This window comes from Megascapheus bottae, chromosome 22, assembly GCF_031878675.1.
Source record: "Megascapheus bottae isolate mThoBot1 chromosome 22, mThoBot2.hap1, whole genome shotgun sequence".
Lineage (NCBI taxonomy): Eukaryota > Metazoa > Chordata > Mammalia > Rodentia > Geomyidae > Megascapheus > Megascapheus bottae.
Window position 1 is genome coordinate 25,685,400 of NC_143530.1, and position 20,374 is coordinate 25,705,773.

At 37.7% G+C, this 20,374-nt stretch overlaps 1 protein-coding gene across 1 annotated transcript in view; it reads right to left on the reverse strand.

Annotated features, from left to right (window-relative positions):
• Gmds (GDP-mannose 4,6-dehydratase) overlaps window positions 1-20,374 on the reverse strand; it is a 550,906-nt gene that overhangs the window by 285,992 nt on the left and 244,540 nt on the right. Inside the window, exon 7 of the mRNA XM_090356369.1 lies at window positions 14,788-14,915. Within this exon, the coding sequence (XP_090212495.1) occupies window positions 14,788-14,915 (128 nt within the window). The remainder of the gene's footprint in view (window positions 1-14,787; window positions 14,916-20,374) is intronic.

Here is a 20,374-nt window from a genome sequence, read left to right on the forward strand (position 1 = left end):
TAATGATTTCTTTATTTTTCAAATGCAAACTGTCTAGATGCCTCCAGAACAGTTTCTCAGATGGAAAGTGAGATGTGCTCTCAGCTTTCTTGATGGTATGAAAACTGCTCAAAAGACATTTCATGGAGACTTTTACATAAGCATGGATTTATGAAGTTTGGCCCTTTTTTTCTTTATTATTGTATTCTACCTAGAAAGCATGGCTTAGTTACAATGTAACACTGTTTACAGCGTGACCCTATGCGTAAGCACAAAGGCACAGAATACAAGGGCAGCCACATACCTCATCATGTCTATAGGAGGTCTTCACAATACAAACCAGTGTGCAAGCATGAGGCTGCTGGTCCTCTCACATGCTCTGAAGGAAGGACATGGATATAGGCTTCCACCTACTACCTGGGAGAGAAAGGGAAGGAAACACAGGAAAGGAAGGGCCAATAGGGACAGAAAAGAAAGAGATAAGAGGCTGGTAGAGAAAGAGGGAATAAGAAACGGAGAGGGAAAAGGGGGAGAGAAAGTGCTAGGCAAGGACAAGGAATATCCATCCAAGTACAATAAAATATTACAATGCTGAAGAAAGGCACCTATAAGCCTCACTATACTCTTAATATTCTATATCTTTATTCCACACACAATTAAACAGGCAAACTCATAATTCATTACAGATCATTTTAATAGATGATTCATTTGGCCCAGACAATCAATGATGATTTGGTTTCCCAAAGGCCCTGATTCATATAGCTTTCAGCTCCTAGTGACAAAAGGCAATAGAATTTAAACAACCGAAGTTAAACAAGCTCTGATATTCCTTGAAACTTCTTTTTTTTTTTTTTTTTTTTGCCAGTCCTGGGCTTGAGCTCAGGGTCTGAGCACTGTCATTGGGCTTTCTCAAGGCTAGAGCTCTACCACTTGAGCCTCAGCACCACTTCTGGCTTTTTTCTATGTATGTGGTACCGAGGAATCGAACCCGGGTCTTCATGCATGCTAGGCAAGCACTTTAACCACTAGGCCAAACTCCCGGCCCCTCCTTGAAACTTCTTATTTCATTTTTTTAAAGATAAGGATCAAATGAAATAATTTCTGTTAAACTTGTATTTCCTGTATAGAGGTGATGTCTTCTTCAAATTATATGGTTGTACAACTATTAAATTACGACTTCCTGCAGGGAAAGTCTCCTGCAGACCTGGCCTTGTGACTTTTGCCTCCTGGAATATTTTACTGTGTCTTTCTCATTCCATTTCTCACACTACATTATTTTACAAAATTAATACAGAACCCAGAAGGCCAATGACAAAATCACTGGTTTCTTTATAATTCCTAATGAAAGATATACATTTGTTAGGCAGTCAATAGTTGAAGTCAAAGAAAAATTGCTTTAAAATCTCACAAGGATAACTACATGTAATAAAGCCTAATCTAGAAACTAAGTATTCTAGTAAAGTATCATACTGATGATAGGAGAAAGACCTGTGTCTCACTGCTTGGTACTAAGCAAGGACTTCAGACAGGATTCCTCTCTCAAAGCCATCTTTCTTACAAAAATTACAAGCAGCAGCTACTGAGGAGACTGAGATCTGAGGATTGCAGTTCAAAGCCAGCCCAGGTACTAAAGAACGAGACTCTTATCTCCAATTAATCACTAGAAAATGGGAAGTGGGGCTGTGGCTCAGGGGTAGGGCCATATCCTGAAGCTGAAGAGCTCAGGGACAACACCTAGGCCCAGCAGTGGTGTGGTACCTTTGAGCTGAAGAGCTCAGGAACAGTGCCCAGACCCAGAGTTCAAGCCCCATGACCCACAAGAAAAAAATTACAATTAGCAGTTCCTGCTGAACTACTATGGTCAGAGATTGCTAAAGATGTAAATGAGAAAGCATCACAAAAATACAATAGGACAACCTCTGGATGTTTAAGAAAAGGCTTGCTAATAGCTCTATAGTTTGTTTTCAAACATGAAATTTCAGATTCTCTGAAAATTTGCAAACAATTCCTCACATAAAGGACAAACTAAAACGAAAAATTCCCGTGAAACCATGTAGCCCTTGTAATCCTGATTTTTGCCTTTTCCTGAGGAGAGGGACTGAATGGCCCATATGGTTGAGGCCACAGTCATCTGCCTATAATACAACTTGCTCTTTACAGCACAGGTACTCACAGCTCATGCCTGGACATTCTGCTCTGTGAGTCAGAAGCTGCAAGATGAACCTGTGACTTGGCCTCTAAATACATGGGTGATGTACACCCAGGAAGAAGTCATACTCACTAAAAGCTAATAGGTTCTCCTTCTTCTAGCAAAGTTGACATATATTTCTTATACCTATATTGTTAGGTAAGTCTACATAAGAATCTTTAAGTTCCTGCTTAGCATGGGCAAGTTCCAGGATTCTATCCCGAGCATCTCACACACACACATGCACACATACACAAACACATACACACTTCAAGTAACTTCATATACAAAATCCTTTACAGAAAGTAGCCTGCGTTTAATTTTGTATGTTACAAGAATAGAAGTGGAAGAGTCTAAAGTTTTTCAACAACAATATCATCTCTGATAAGAACCTGGGGCTATCTAGAAGACTCTTAACAAATAAGGTCCAAAGAAAATTTTGAATAAGGTAATGCCACATTATCAGGCACACTTTTGAATATCTGGCCTTAAAATACAGTATTTTTTCAGTTCAGTTTCATAAATCATGAACAGTTTTTCTATATTCTGCATACTCAGATATTCCTCTTTAAAAATAGGAATAGCATCTAATGATAAAATATAGGTTCTATAAAATCTAGAAATGATGGGAAAATTGGCTATGGTGTAAAAAGATTATATATGCACAACTCAGTTTCCTTTATAGTCCACAAGCGGCCACAGAGACATAACCTTGAAAACAATTTGCTAGAATCAAGCAAATCCACCAGAATTCAACCAAAACATGAAAAGATTATGTCCAGTGGAATTGTTTTTTCTTTTTTGCTAAGAAAACATATCTAGTTGTAAAAAGTAAATGAAACAAAGTTCATATGCATGTATTTTATCTTTATAAATTTTATAAAGGATAAGAATCATCTATTTACTAGGCATCTGTTATGTACTAGTTATTGTTGATTTTGTGTGATGTTGATTATTGTGTGATAAAAATAATGATGAATGAAACCCTGATCTTGATTTAAAGAACTTCTCTGACCTAACAGAAGGTAGCATAGTATGTTATGGGGACTAACTTGATTATCCTAGGCCTCACTCCTTACAGATTCTGAAGGGAGTACGGGACAGTATTTATGTGGGCCCAACCATTCTCTATAATAACAATAATAATAAAAAAAACCCACAAAGCATCTCAAGTGTTGTGTATGAGTCTGTGAGGTACATAGGAAATTTTGTTTTTCTTTGATAACTGAAGTGATAATTTCCATATGAAACCTACATCAAAAATGCAAACCAGTTCTCAAAAGATTTCTCCACTGTGCCTTGGGATAATTCTGCGAAGTCCAATGAATGTCTGATTTGTTTTTCTCTAATGGACCTTCATTGAACTGAGCCCCAAATTCATCTACATGTGGCATATTTAACTCACATACACAATGCACTCATAGTATCTAAAGCAACTTGATCAAGTTGGAAATACTGGAAATAAGACTTCAAGAAGACAATGGCTTTTGAATATTACCAAAGTACAGTAGTACAAAGCATGGCACAGAATGATGTTGTGAGTCAAATCTCATTTCAATTAAATGTCAAAACTATTTTTGATATACAATACTGACTCTATTTCCTATAATATCTAATCCACATAACCTGGTTTCACCATTCCTATTCAGAGTAATCAAAAAACAGGCAGATGAACATATCAGATGAATGATCACCAGTATCATTTCAATGATCTCAAAATCAATAAGCTCTATAAAATTATTAGTTATCTCATCCCAGTTTTATTAAAGTTAACAGCTGGGAGAAATAATATTTTCATACATTTTTATTGTAATTAATAGAAGGGTTATATTATATTTCACCAGATAGAAGGTGCATTAATTCACATACATTGATACCCTTTCTCATGTCTTGGTCTCCATTTCCCTCCCCCCCACCTCCACCCCTCAGCTTGTTTTCCCCCCTTCCCTATCCAATTTCAAATAACCAAATACAAATATATCCAATATATCAGATAGCAAAGTGAAATACTGTAACAATATGAGATAACCAAGGGACAGCAAAAGAGATGAGAGATAACATAGTACATTAAGGACAACAATCCTAGAGGTCCCTTCATTTAGCGTCATACTGTATGGCCTTATGTATCTAGGTTTTGCTCTATTGCAAATCTCTGCAAGGAGACCCCAAAGTTTCTATTGATTATGACAAATGAGGAAAACCATTGAGCCTATGTTCCTTTGAGTCTGGCTTACTTCACTTAATATGACTTTTTCTAAGTCTTTACATTTCCTAACAAATGGGGCGATGTCATTCTTTCTGACAGCAGTGTAGAATTCCATTGTGTACAAATACCACAACTTGTTGATCCACTCATTGAATGAGGGACATCTGGGTTGGTTCCATATCTTTGCTATGGTAAATAGTGCTGCAATGAACATCGTTGTGCTAGTGGATTTAGTATGTCCTTGTTTCTGGAGCTCTATGTTTAGTCTTTTGAGGAACTGCCATACTGCAAGAAATAATTTTTTTGATAGTAGAGTTTGAATTAAGCCTTGTGCTTGCTATGTAGGCACTCTACCACTTAAACTATCCCCCCAGACGCCCCAAAAATCTTTGAAAATGCAAAAGATTAGGAGAATCTCTATATCATCATGGTGACTCTTTTACAAACAATAATCAAAAGAAAATATTTTGGTATAGAGTAAACAGTAACATAAACACAATGTTTCATTTTGTTTTGCTGTGCTTTAAGAAATGTTCGGCTCAGGTTTTTGTTTTATAGCTTTGTTTTGTGCAAAGACAAAATTATCTATATGAAAACGACCTTAAGTCTGAGCCTGAAACCCAGAGCCTGCTGTCTAGAAAGCAATATGCAGTCCCCAATCCTCTCTATCAGGTTCTGGGAGAATACAGTATGTAATTTTGGGAAATGAGCTCTTGAAATAAAAGTGCCTATATGTACAATAAAGTCAAACTATACTTGAGGATGAATTTAAAAACATGAATTTTGACACTTATTTTAGTATGTGAGTGGATGTGAAAGGGAAGGGAGGAAAAACTATAACTATAGGTTAGCTTCAGTTAGCAATAGTTCACATGCACAAAACTCAAGGAAGTAAGAAAGACTGCCTCAATTGCAAGCCCTATCTACAGTGTATTAGTACAAATATGAAACACTGAGTACGAAAGACCCATATTTCTTTTTTTTATTTTATTGTAATTAGTAAAAGGGTTACATGATATTTGCCAGATAGAAGGTGCATTAATTCACATACATTGATACCCTTTCACATGTCTTGGTACCCATTTCCCTCCCCCCCCCACCCGTCTTGGTTTTCCCCCCTTCCATTTCTATAAGTAAAATCAACAAATTTAGATGAGATCATATTTATGAGGTAATGCCTCTGTAACATACAAACGGTCTTGTTATTAAAATTAAACAGTTTATGTTATTAAATATAGGTGGACATAACATAGGAATGGGAGTCCAGGGACCCAGAGTATGAGGCCTGAGTTCATTAAGGAAGCAGGTTAGACAGACCAATGAGGATGACAAGAGGAAGCTAAGGAATCCTATTCAGGAGAAAGCTGAAAGATCATAATCTCAGTGTGAAATTATTTGGTTAGTTTTCCTTATTTCCACTTTCAGGCCTAGAACCAAGAATTTCATAGGAACACAGTATGATGTAGACCAGCTCTATCTAATGGGAGTGACTACAGGGTGGAGTATAAGTTTCCACCTTAATGTATTTAATTATTACTCATTAGAATTTAAATGACATTTGCAGTTTCTTAAGCCATGTGCACTGGGAGAATCTGCAACTACATTCTAAGTAATTTTTTCTCCCGCCCTCATCTCCTCTCACCCTCCAACAAATACGTAAGTTAAGGACTACTTTTCCAGTTAAATGTTATATGCTCAGGTATTTGCCTTTTGTTTGTTTGTTTGCTTTTTGCTGTGTGTGTGTGTGTGTGTGTGTGTGTGTGTGTGTGTGTGTGTGTGTGTGTGCGCGCGCGCGCGCGCGCGCGCGCACGCGCACGCACACGCGCGCGCACACATGCTAATCCTGGGCTTAGACTCAGGGCCTCAATGCCGTTCTTCCGTTTTTGTGCTCTAAGCTAGTGTTCTAGCACTTGAGCCATCAATCTACTTCTGGCTTTTTGCTAGCTAATTGGAGATAAGAAATTTTGTGTGACTTCCTGCCCAGGCTGGTTTCATAACCAGTCTTCAGATTTTAGTCTCTTGAGTAGCTAGGATTATGGGTATGACCCACCAGTACTTAGTTCATATGCTCAATTTTGAGTATTTAGAGTTAAACTGGAACTGTGACCTAAAATATATCTACCCTTATATTTGCAAATTATGCATGGATGAAAAGTTAACAAGTCTGAGAAATGTAAAGGATACATATCTTTCTTGAAGACAAAAATTTAAACTGGGTCAACAGTTTCAGATTTGGGAGTATGATCCATCCTAGGCTTTCATTCTCATGTCAGTTAAGTCACTTGGCCAACTGAAACAAACAGCTGAGAACTCCAGTATTTTTCTTGGGCTAAAAAAACATTATACTGGGAACCTGCTTTGCTGCACAAGGCTTAGGATAGATACATCTCAATAGTAAAGTGCTTACCTAGCATCATCACTGTCGGGTCCCCACCAATGCCCCCTTCTCCAAAAAAAATTGTACAACATTTAAACCAAGATTCATAGATGTAGAAAAAAGAAGAAAACAGAATTGAAATGGTGAGTCAAATTAATTATATAAGTTTTTCAAAGTTATACGGGAGAAATAGGTTTTTTTTCTTTACTGTGTATAGATAGTATTTTCTTATAGAACAGGAATAGTTGCTTAATCTAAATGTTTTATGTTTATAAAATATATGAAATCTGTTATATACTCCTCAAATAAGACCTATATTTCCCTTTTCTTTAATTTAGACCTGAGTTGATTGTATAAATGTCTTTGTGTTAGTTAGAAACACACAGAAACCATCATGTTCTTCTAAATACAGGTAAGAGGGGTCTATTTATAAAGTTACTTTAATTTTTCCTTAGTGTTTTTCAAAGCTTCCAGAATGTTATATTCCCAGTTAAATGAAAAATAGTAGCCACTATGTCAGTAGTCAATATAAAAAGTCAAAATTTGAAAATTTTAAGTTTGGTTAATACAGCAGGCCACTGACATATGTTCCTTCCATTTCAGAATATCCTAATTCCTAAATAAGGGATCTGATTCCCAGAGTTAGTAGAAATTCCCTCACTAACCTTATTTTCTACCTAATCATTAATTGCCAAAGACCCCAATTGGATGGGCTCTTCAGGAACATGTCCTGTCATTTCTCTTAGAGTAAGGCCTTCTAAGATGCAATGATACTGTTCAGATATAGAGGAGATCTAGTATGCTTACCTCCTTACTTTGGGAGGTAAATACAATCTTATGCTCTCTTCCTGGTGTATGAGGCCTTACTAAAACAGTTTTGGACTGAAACAAAAAAAAATATGCTACTTTTACATATTACTGTGAGCCCATGAATGAACACGCACACACACACACACACACACACACACACACACACACACACACACAGAGGCTTGGTGATAGTGATGTTCAATCAGCCAACTTCCCTTAAATAAGTTGTTAACGTAAATGGCTTCTTATTCAAATTTGTGTATCAAAAATCTGTCTATCTAAAATACTAGACAGATGGGGTAGAAAGAATAAGGAAATGATGGTCAGTTCTCCCCAGCTCTGTCCATAGATGGTATCTCCTATAGGAGATCCCAGTTTTCCAATGTCTTTGCAGCAGCTACGAACTGGAAATTCGTAAACAGAGGGCAATGAAGAACTCACTGTAAAACTTCCTTAAATGTATTCTCCTTATCTCTGCCTGATAGCACCAGAATCAGAGTTCTGGCAAGATTGAAAAGTTATTTCTGTCAGATTCTTATCTTCCAGATATTGCTTTTCCTCCTGGGTCAAGAATAGCAAGAAGAAAAAAAGTGAGGGGGGGGGAAACCCCTTAATTTTCCACTTGCCTAAAAATGGAATGTTACTCAGATCACATTGTAAATATTCTCATTCCTTTATCAGTATATGTAAGTAGATAGGAGAATGACATAGGATCCAGACTCAGGCTGCAGTTCTTGTTTCATTTGCATTTACTTTCCAGGGCATTGGGCACATTTAATTATTCTAAGTTCCTTCTATATGTAAAATGAGGAAGTATCTTTCAGAACTTTTAGATTCATAAGATAATGAGTTCTATAAGAAAAACTATATTCTGTAGTACAGTTTTTGACACACAATAAATACCTAACATGCAACAATAATTTTTTATTGTAATGTATAGATGGGTCTCCATTTCCCTCCTCCCATCCCTTCCCAATCATCTTTTTCCCCCTTCCCTTTTCTATTTCAAATAAACAAATAAATGTATATACAATATGCCAGGTAACAAAGTCAGATACAGTAACAATATGAGATTAACCAAAGGGAAACAAAAGAGAAGAGAAATAACATAGTACATTAAGAACAACAATCACATAAGATAAAGCTCTTGTTTCCATATCCTGGAGATCCTTTCATTTAGCCTTATCCTATATGGCCTTATGTATGTAGGTTTACAACAGCTCAACAATAATTTTTTATTTCTATAAGTAGCATTACAGTCATTCAGCCTGAACTCCCTAAAGAAAAATGATGGAAGAGTAGGATGTTACATTTAATGAAACTTATTCCACCTCTAAATCTGCATGACAACCTGGAAAGACTTAGAATTAGGGGGTCTTCATCTCCTGTATCCCTCAATGACAAGGGGCCATCTTGTAAATTTTAAACTTACTTCTACCACATATCTACCAATGATCTTAGCTCTCAATATGTTCTGGGGAGAGTTATGTCTTTAGGGAGAGTTATGTTTCAGAAACTTTTATCAGCATGCATCACAGGTGGGATCTTATTAACCAGACTTACTGTGATTTTTATTCAAACAAATAGTACCATTTCTTAGTCTAGAACAGTACTAATAGGTGTTTAAAGCTACCTTTTGTTCAAAGTGTTCCAGGTAAAACAAGTTTGGGGCAGTCAATTTTACTACTAAAAATATGCTTCAGGCCGGGAGTTTAGCCTAGTGGCAGAGTGCTTGCCTAGCATGCACGAAGACCTGGGTTCAAATTCTCGGTACCACATACATAGAAAAAAGCCAGGAGTAGTGCAGAGGCTCAAGTGGTAGAGCTCTACCCTTGAAAAAGTCCAAGGACAGTGCTTAGGCACTGAGCCCAAGCCTAGGACTGACAAAAAAAAAAAAAAAGACAAAAAAAAAAAACCCTGCTTCATTTTGTGCAGTATATTACATTTTTTTAGTCATGCAAGGCTTTTTTTTTGTTAGAAAGCTAGTAGAACAGTGTCCATAATAGTGTTCAATAGATGACATGGAGAATAAACATGCCAGACTGCGAAGTTCTTCCCTTAGTAGTTTTCCGCCATCAGTGAAACAAAAGTTAGTCTTTTTGAATGTGGTTGCCATGCCCTAGTATGTTCTTATCAAAGGAGTTACATCTCTGTGTATACTTAGGAGTTATATCTGTGTATCTGAAGGAAGTAGGCATGAAATCAGCTTATGAAGAGATCAGAAAAATAGGTTATTTTCTCTTTCAAAAATAATTACAATGTTCTGAGCTTCATGTAATTATACCTTACAAGATTTGCAAGTTTTTATTTTCTTGCCCAGATGTGATCTCTTGGTTACCCCAAAAGTAAATTCAGGCGAAGGAGTTAGCTGCACATCTTGCATGGTGAAATCAGCCACCCATCAACTCCTCCTGAGATATTTGTTTACAGGTGTGTTTTGTTTTAGCAGACGTGTTTACCCTGCATCTATATAAATGCGTTCTGAATCTTCATCTCTCTGAGAACATTTTTACAAATGTATTTCCAAGGAATAAAGATTATTCTTGCTTTAAAAAAAGATTTGCAAGTTTTTGCTAACTTGTATTTGTTTAAATTTAGTGTCTAAAATCAGTCATTAGCACTACTATGATTAAGAAGTACCATTTTTCAAAAGTTACTGGTGGTAGTTATATGGATATTCATAGTAAAAAATGTATTCAGTTATTCTGTAAATCAAAAACATATATACATATAGTATGCCATACAGTATGACACAAAATGAAAGGACCTCTAGGATACAGAAACAAAAGCCATATAATGAGTGATTGTTGTCCTTAATGTACTATGTTATCTCTCATCTCTTTTGCTGTCCCTTGGTTATCTCATATTGTTACAATATTTCACCTTGTTATCTGATATATGCATATTTGGTTATTTGAAATAGATAGGGAAGGGGAGAAAACAAGATGAGGGGTGGGGGTGAGGGAGGGAAATAGGGACCAACACATGAGAAAGGGTATCAATGTTTGTGAAGTAATGCACCTTCTATCTGGTGAATATAATGTAACCCTTGTATTAATTACAGTAAAAATATATATAAAAAAGAAAATGTTTACAGCAAACATTGGAAAAGATATAACTTGAAATGGCTATTACTTTGAAGTACAGATAACATAATATAGTTCTAGTAAACCATCTTCATTTCACATGGAAATATATTTCATTCACTTAAATAATTTTTAGGGAATTTTGATCTAGGAAGGCAGACTACAAATAGATGCTAACTAATCAGAATAAGCCACAAGAATGATTTCATATACATTGCTGCCAATATATTTATAAGACAGGTAGATTAATCATGTCTAGTACCTTAATGGCAACTTTTTATAGGGTTATTATTTTGTCCTTTTTACAGATGAGTCAACTTGTTTAGGGTGGAAAAGTAATCCACTAACACAACTGGGATTCCCTGTTCCCTATCCAGCTGCGGAGCCAATGCTTTCTACTCAGAGAGTCATTTGTAATTAAAAATGTTTGAGTCCCTAATCTAAAGATTTACCAACACCATGTTTGAATGAGAACCATGATAAAATTACAACATGTGCAAGAGATGTGACAGTTTTTCAATCTAACACTGATTACTCTGCCAGAATGCATATGCATTGCAGAAAAGTCAACTTCTCCTTTTGCATCTCTTAATGATTATTTACATAAAAGTTTGGATATAACTTTCTATGTATTTCTGGTAATAAATGGACTTTCAATCACCATTCTCTTAGTTACTTCATTTAAATAAATATAGAATGACCAAGAATGGAAATAGTTCTCTAAATGGAGAATAGTGAGCTGTGAATTCTTAATAATGTTGCCTTTTCAGAAATCAAGAAATTTAGATTTTGAGAGCACATAAAAACTATATATTCCCAACATATGCTACACTTTAGAACCCCAAGAAACCTTCAATACACAAAAATCTCTTGTCTTATCCAACAGATCAAGTCTTGGATATGAAGAAGAATGCCTTAAACTCTGTGTGTCTATGGAATGTGACAGTTTCACATTTTTATTAAAAGGGCTGAACACCTTAATCTCAGATATTTTGGCTTGAGGCACCTTATCCTACTAACACAAACAACATTTTGTCAAGCAATTGTAAAAATTGATAGCAGAGCCACCAGTTAACAAAATGTATTCTCTTGACATACATATTTAATTTTTTATTGGATTTTTCTGTTGTATTTTTAGAGTATGATTTCCCTCTCCTGATTATAAGTTTACATGTTATCCATTTTAAAGATATGAAAAAATAAAAAGTATAAAGAAGAAACAATCATCCAGTAATAAGCACAACACACTGCTATAGCATTTCCTTTATTAAAATGGACTTCATTCCAATACAAGCTTCTTTTTTGCCTGAGTACTCTAAAATGGAATAGAATTTGTCTCTCTTCTTCTGGAATTAAGAGAAGACTTTGTGTATCACTTTCTATGTGGCTCTAAGTTCATGGCAAGTGCTAGACAGGTACACACAAAAATGATCTGACTGAGAAAGTACTGTATGTATTTAATTATTTTTAATAAAACTTGCTTCCTTCTTTCCAGTTGTAAAGGCCACTTAAGTTGGACACTAGTATGTTAGCTTTTCCTACTCACATCTCCTTTCTCTTCTTCTAATTTGTAAAAATATGGTGATTTTGGTATAATATTCTTAATATATATCTAAGGGCTATAGCCGTCAATGTTTCTTTGTAATAATTATAGCTTGGAAGACCCTATTAAAAACCTGAAAGACTATACTGCCCAAAATTTGAAATCAGAATTTCTGTACATAAATCAGTCACATGCTCAAATATATATATACACACACACATATATATATATACATGTTTAGCTGTAAAAATAAAAAGCATAAAGTCACAACATAAAAAATGAGTCTTAATGTTAGTAAGTAAACCACTTATTTACTTTCCTTTTTGCAAATTATCTTTTTAAATGTTTGTAAGTTTCTTTTTAAGTTACAGAAGTATCTAGAAAGGCATATCAGATTTCCCAGATAAAAATCTTCAGTATAAAGTTGGATAGGGAAGGGAAGAAAACAAGATGAGGGACTGGGGTGGGGGAGGGAAATGGGGACTAATACACGAGAAAGGGTATCAATGTATGTGAAGTAATGCACCATCAATCTGGTGAATATATTGTAACCCTTCTATTAGTTAAAATAAAAATATATAGAAAAAAGAAATGGAAAGACTAAAAACATTACAGTGAATGAAGTAAGCCAGATCCAAAGAAACATAGGTACCATGATTTCCTTCATTTGTAATAACTAGAATATGTCTATAAATCTACAAGTTAATCCAATGGATAATAAAAGACAAATAACTGTACTTGGACATGATTAATTAAACAACGCTCTAAGCATTTGCACAGTGAGAACATCAGAAAATATTCTTAGGAAAGGATCACATGGCTCAGTAGCTATGTATAAATGACTATATAAAATAATGTTTATAGAAATGAACGCCAAGAAATGGGAAAAAGAAGAGTTTTTTTTTTAAATTACACTGTTTTCAGTTATTTCTTTTTTTCCCTTTGGTTTATTTTCTGATTCTTTGATTTCTGCACCCTTTGTCTTGTATGTAAGTTTACTAATCTGGGGACAGAAAGAGGAATTACAGAAACATTGGGACAAAGGTTGAACCAATTCAACAGTGATATTCACTAGACATTATGTTGGAAATGAACTTTACAACTTAAGGAGAGGAGAAAATGAGAGAGGTGGTAGCACTGCTTAAAAAGAATTGTAAGGACTAGGAGTGTAGCCCAGTGGTAGAGTGCTTGTCTACCATGCACAAAGCCTTAGGTTTGATTCCTTGGTACCACATACACAGAAAAAGTCCGAAGTGACACTGTGGCTCAAGTGGTAGAGTGATAGCCTTGAGAAAGCTATAGGACAGTGCCCAGGCCCAGAACAAGCCCTAGCACTTGCAAAATAATTAAAGAAAGGAAAAAAAAAAAAGAAGTGTACTCACTACCTTACTTATGTAATTGTAACTCCTCTGTATATCACAATAAAATTTAAATAAAAAAAATCTTCAGTATAAGGGGGCAGAAGGGGAAGAGAAAGGGGGACAAAAACATGATAAGAGGGCCAGGAGTTTGGCCTAGTGGTAGAGTGCTTGTCCAGCATGCAAGAAGATCCTCGGTTTGATTCCTCGGTACCACATACATAGAAAAAAACCAGAACTGGTGTTGAGGCTCAAGTGGTAGAGCTCTAGACTTGAGAAAATCCAAGGACAGTGCTCAGGCCCTGAGCTCAAGCCCAGGACTGGCCAAAAAAAAAAAAAAAAGAACACGAGAAGAAATGTCAATATTCAAGAAGTAATGCACCCACTGCACCCACTACCTGACGAATGTAAATGTCACCCCTCTATACATTTCCCCAACAATTAAAAACAAACAATAAATCTTCAGTACAAAAAGATTCCACGGGCACAGGAAATCTGTATGAAGCTGAATAAGAACAAGCAACTCTGGGGAAAAGAGCTATGCCTCTACCACGACTGTTTATGTTTGCCCACAGAACAATCATGGAGCTGAAACTATATCCATTATTCTCTGATACTAGTCTCTCTTCCCTTCCCCTTCCCTACTCTCCTTCTGACAAAGCTCATTGGTGCTCAATGGCAAGAAGAGTATGGTGTTATAAGACTTACAAAACCAAAGTTCCCTAAGAGTATTACTCTGAGAGCAATTTCATTGACTAATATAAATTGAAAGGTCATAGATAACATAATTTGAGACTATATGTTATTTCTTGAAGCGCTGAGTGCTAGTACTTTTAGCCAAACCAGCTGTTTTCCAGGTACATGTCTAAGTATTAAGTAGGAAAGAGATAGAAGCTGAAATAAATGGGACAGACTGAAAGCTTGAGAAAGTGAGGAAGAACAGCAAATACTTTTTCATCCAGCTATGCATTCACCATTCAAAGCAATGACCAATACATTTCCTTTAATTAATTAAAAAACAATTTGTGAAAGATTTTCTTGTTTAAGTAATATTCAATGTAATCAACATGTTATTTCTGAACCATCAAGCCTTAACTGAAAGTACCACAAATTTAACACTATGAACAACAGCAGAAAATGCATGCCACCACCTCTCAGTCATGCTTTTCACCACAGATCTAGCATTTAAAACATCAACTGATCCAGGCATTTTGTAAGAATGGAACGAGTCAGTTCCTACCTCTACATAGTCCTTGGCATGGCCCCAGTCTCGTTTGGCATCCAGGTTTCCCAAACTGAAACATTCCAGTTGTCCAAGGTAAATCTTAGCTACTGACCGACTAATTTTTCGAGTAACAAAATTAGCTCCTAAAAAGAGACAAAAGATGTATTATCAACAGTGTATCTGACATTTAACAGTTTGCTGAGCCAAACCTATTACCAGCCTCTGGGCATTTCTTTCATCCAAACCCCCTACCCCTCACCCACTTTTTCTCCCCACTAACAAAAGAAAAAGAAAAAGATCATTAACTGTCATTTAGACAAGTCAAGAAGCTCTAATTCTAAGTGTCACATCAGCTCTACTTTCATAACAAACATTTTTTCTTTGGGGGAAGTCTTAACATTCCTAATTTGCTGCTTCAGTCTGCAACCCAGGCTGTAAGCCAAAGAAAAGCTATTAGAATGCCAGTTTTTAAACAGAAAATTCTAAATGGTTGTGTAAAGGGAAATGCCAGAATGGAAGACAGACATCTCAGACCACCCCGGGTTTTTTTTTTTTTAAACACAAATATCATATATTCCTATTAATAAAGCTATTTTAGGGCCCATGGGAAGAAAGGAAAGGAACTTAGCTCACAGGTAAAAGAAACCAAAAAGAAATTTTGGGGGGAACTTTCTCTTAATAGAATAAGAAGTGATTGCTCATGTAGAAACATGTCCAGCCATCCAAATACACAAAATGACACGTTTTAAACTCAAACGTTTCTCAACTTCATATTGTTTCCTACAGCTCCTGAAATTTATTTACCCACTCATCAAGACAAGGATCTCTGTGTTGTTTCCATTATTTGGCCGTTGTAAATAATGCCGGTATAAATGCACACATGGATACAGGTTTTTACCTAGGGGTGGAATTTATTCAGTAACAGGATATGCTTATTCTATAGAGGAATTACAAACTGCTTTCCAAAATGACTGCTTTACTTTATCCTCCCAGCAGTGATTTGTTTTCTCTAAATCCTTCTCAACACAAGTTATGGTCTAATTCTTTTACTACAACAATCCTAGTGAATACCTATTGGTATCTCATTTTGGTTTAAAACTTCATTTCTCCAGCAACTAAAAGTCTATCTTTTCATGTGTTTATTAAACATTCATGTATCTTTTGGGGACAAATGTCTCCTCAGGCCCTCCGCCAATTTTTAAACTGTGTTAAATTAACTTTTAATTATAAAATTGTAAGAGTTCCAAGTGATCCACGTGTCTTATCAAATGTCTAATTTGAGAAAGCTGATTTTGCTTCATCAAGCTGTCTTTTCACTTTCTCAGTAGCATCCTTTGAAACACAAAAGGTTAATTTAGACAAGATGGGCCTCGATTTGCTTTGTATGGTATGATGACAGAGTCCCAATTAACTTATTTGCATGTAAATATACAGCTATTCTAGTACTATCTGTTTAAAAGATTATTTTTTCATTTAACTCTCTTGGAACATTTGCCAAAAATCAATAATAAATACAAATGTTTATTTCTTTTCATTATATTCATTGATCTATATGCATATTCTTATGTAAGTATTAGAAACTTGATTTTGAAGCTTTATTGAAAAGCCTATTAGGAAGAATAGTTTTCCTTCTTAATTATTCTTTTTTTTAAAAATGTTTCATTCCTTAAATTTGTTGAAAGGGGTGAATTGATCAAGATACACTGTATCCATAAGCTACTTTGCTGAATGGCAACTCCATAGTACAACTACATAAAGATCATTTTAAAAAAAGAAAAAAAATCCATGTAAATTTTAGGACTAGCTTATTGATTTCTTTAATGTTAACTGGGAATTTGATAGAATTAAATCTATATATCTACAGTGTTGGGAGCCAGAGTGGAATCAAACTGTACCTTGACTTGCATCAGATGATGGCTATATTGTCTTATTGCTTTCTGGCCCTATTCTATGTAAATGACCTGAGAATTACCATATGAATGTAACACCTGGAGGTTCCCTGGGAGAGGAGGAGGGAAGAAGGGGGAGTGGAAAATAAACGCGGCAGTCTCGGCAGTCTTTGCCTGGACTGCGGACATCCCGGACCCAGTGTGTCTGTCTCTCTTCTTTTTCTTCCTAGTCCTTGTCCCCTATTTCAGGAACCCCAATCTGCGAACCCTGGTTTGCTGCCGGTTGGCCCCGGCATCTGGCGCCCGAACAGGGACCCTGAAAATCTGGGACGAAGGTGAAGGACCCCTCCCTGTGGTGAGTAACACATCGTAGGACTATTAAGAGAGTATAGTCAGGAGTAAAAATTATGGGTCAAGCTAATAGTCATGGGTTATTTCTACCGATCTTAACAGGCCTATTTGAAGCCCACGGAACGTGGGTGGAAAAAGGGGTGCTTCAGAGCTTCCTACAGTTTCTCAAGGAGGCATGCCCGAGGTCTATAGAGGAGGAATTCCAAAAAGCCTGGCAGCGGATAGGAAAAAGAATTCAAGATTATTATGATGTATATGGCCCCGAAAAGACCCCAGTAGAGGCTACTACTGTATGGAATTTAGTAAGTAAATACATAGATCCTCTACATGAAGATGCTGAACTTAATCTTGAATTAAGGGAACTTTATGAGTTAAAGGACCCTTCTGAAGAACCTGAGGCTGAGCCATATGCCGCAGCCCAAGAGAGTCTAAGTGAGATCTTGCAAAGGGAACAACAACCAGTAGATATTGAGTATCAGAATTCAGGTCTGAATACCAAGGAGGAAAGTTATGATGAGTCATTGGAGGGCCGGGTGGCTACGATAGAGAAGAAGTTAGAAGAAATGCTACATCTTCTATCGAAAATGGGGACAGAGCAGAGAGCCCCCCCAGAAGTAGGAAAGAAATATGACCCTCAGGCCACTATGGTGTCTGATTCTAAACCTTACCCCTCACACCCACCGCCTCCGGCTGCAGCCTTACGGCCTCAATCCCTTTCTCAACCTTTAGGCAAGCCTAAAGGCCCTAGCAACAAGTCCCTTTTAACAGGCACTACAACCAGGCACAGTGCATCGCAATTAAACCTGACTCAGGCTGCTAGAGAGAGGGAAGGTATTTCAGGGCCTCGATGCTTCCCTAGTTTAGTTGATCATGATGAACAAGTATACCATCAACCTGTTCCTGTTAAACTATTACAGGATTTAAAAAATGCCTGCTCCCAATATGGGCCAACTGCCCCTTTTACTCAAGTAATATTGGAGGCCGCGTGTGCTGGTATTGCATGCCCAAATGACTGGAAGCGGCTTGCCAGAGCATGCCTTAGTGCAGGAGAGTACTTATTATGGGAGACAGAGTTCACTGCACAGTGTCGGGCTAAAATTGAAACAAATAGGTCTAAGAACCTGCCTTACACTGTTGATCAGTTGTTAGGAGAGGGAACCTATAAAAACACCGAAGATGAATTGGGTTATGCAAAGGAGGCCTATTTACAAATAAATGCTGCGGCGAGAGAGGCTTGGAAAAAGTTACGCAATTCCAATCCTACAAAAAATCTAGTAGAAGTTAAACAGGGACCGAATGAACCTTATCTAGAATTTTTGTCTCGATTAATGGAGACTGCAGACTGCCTAGTACAAGATGAGAATGCAAGGGAGAGTATAGTTAGACACATAGCCTATGAAAATGCCAACGCCGCCTGTCAGGCGGCTATCAGACCCCATAGGAATAAGGGAGGAATCACGGACTTTATTTCACTGTGTGCTGATATTGGACCCTCCCATGTACAAGGCCTTACTTTAGCCGCCGCTCCTCAAGGAAAGACTGTTAGTGAGTCTCTAAAATATAGAGGTCAGCGGCATTCTCGGGATGCTAGACCCCCAGGGCGTTGCTTTTCTTGTGGACAAATAGGACATTGGATGACGCAATGCCCACTCCAGGCCAGGCAAAAGAGAGAAAAATCACCTGGCACATGTCCACGCTGTGGTAAAGGGAAGCACTGGGCTAAAGATTGCAAGTCAGCAACAAATCGCAATGGCCGCCCGTATTTGGGAAACTGGAGAAGGGGCCAGCCCCTGGCCCCGCAAAACCATGGGGCAGTCCCTCCCTCTTCTCGGCCACAAGTGCATCTTCTAACAACCCCCCAAGATCAGTCTCCGGCCTCCTCCGTGCCACCCCAGGAAGTGCAGGATTGGACCTCTGTTCCTCCACCTGCTCAGTATTGACCCCAGAGATGGGGACACAAGCTCTCCCCACGGGGGTCTTCGGCCCCCTTCCCCCGGGAGTGGCTGGATTGCTGTTAGGGCGAAGTAGCTCAGCCCTTAAAGGGATACAGATTACACCTGGCAAAATTGACCAGGATTTTACTGGAGAAATCAAAGTTATGGCCTCTGCCCCGAAACACGTGGTATCGATCCCAGCCGGTCAAAAATTAGCACAATTAATACTTGTGCCTTTACCTCCCGGGGAGACTGCTAATTCCCCATGTGGACAGAGAGGATTTAGATCTTCTGATATCTATTGGGTACAAAGCATAAAACAAGAGAGGCCTGAGATGACTATATTTATACAAGAAAAGCCCTTTAAAGGAATATTAGACACTGGAGCAGATGTGTCTGTGATATCTAAAAAACATTGGCCAGCCCAATGGCCCCTGACAACCTCTATGACTTCCCTACAGGGGGTTGGGCAAGCAACTGACCCACAGCAGAGCAGTGCGATCCTTGTTTGGAGAGATGAGGAAGGGCACTCTGGTCATTTTCAGCCATTTGTCTTGGATCATCTGCCAATTAATTTATGGGGTCGTGATATCATGGAAAAAATGGGAGTGTATATGTTTAGTCCTAGTGCTGCGGTCACTAAGCAGTTACTTGATCAAGGCCTCCTCCCCTTTAGGGGACTAGGCCGAGCAGCACAGGGGGAGCTAGAGCCACTCCAACCCCAGTCTCACCCTACGAGACAAGGATTGGGGTATCCCTTGACGGGAGCTGTCGTTTGCCCTCCCCCTCATGCTGATCCCATAAATTGGCTCTCTGAACAACCGGTATGGGTTGAACAGTGGCCTCTTTCTCTAGAAAAGATCATTGCAGCTCAGCAGCTGGTACAGGAACAGCTGGACTTGGGACATGTGGCCCCTTCTAACTCTCCATGGAATTCTCCAATTTTTGTTATAAAGAAAAAGTCAGGTAAATGGAGGCTGTTACAGGATTTGAGAAAGGTTAACGCGACAATGGAACTGATGGGGGCCCTACAGCCTGGCTTGCCTTCACCCATGGCAATCCCAAAGGATACTTATAAGATTATTATAGATTTGAAGGATTGTTTCTATACTATACCCCTGGCGCCTCAAGACTGTAAGCGCTTTGCCTTCAGCGTCCCCTCTGTTAATTTTAAAGAACCCATGAAGCGATATCACTGGCTTGTGCTCCCACAGGGCATGGCAAATAGCCCAACTTTATGTCAAAGTTTTGTAGCTAGAGCCATTTCTTCCACTCGTGAAAAATTTTCTTCTGTTTATATTGTTCATTATATGGATGACATCTTGTTGGCTTGTTCTGACCCTATCGTCGTACGACAAGCCTTTGGACAACTAAAGCAAGATCTGAGCCTCTTTGGCCTTATAATAGCAGCTGAAAAGGTTCAGGAAC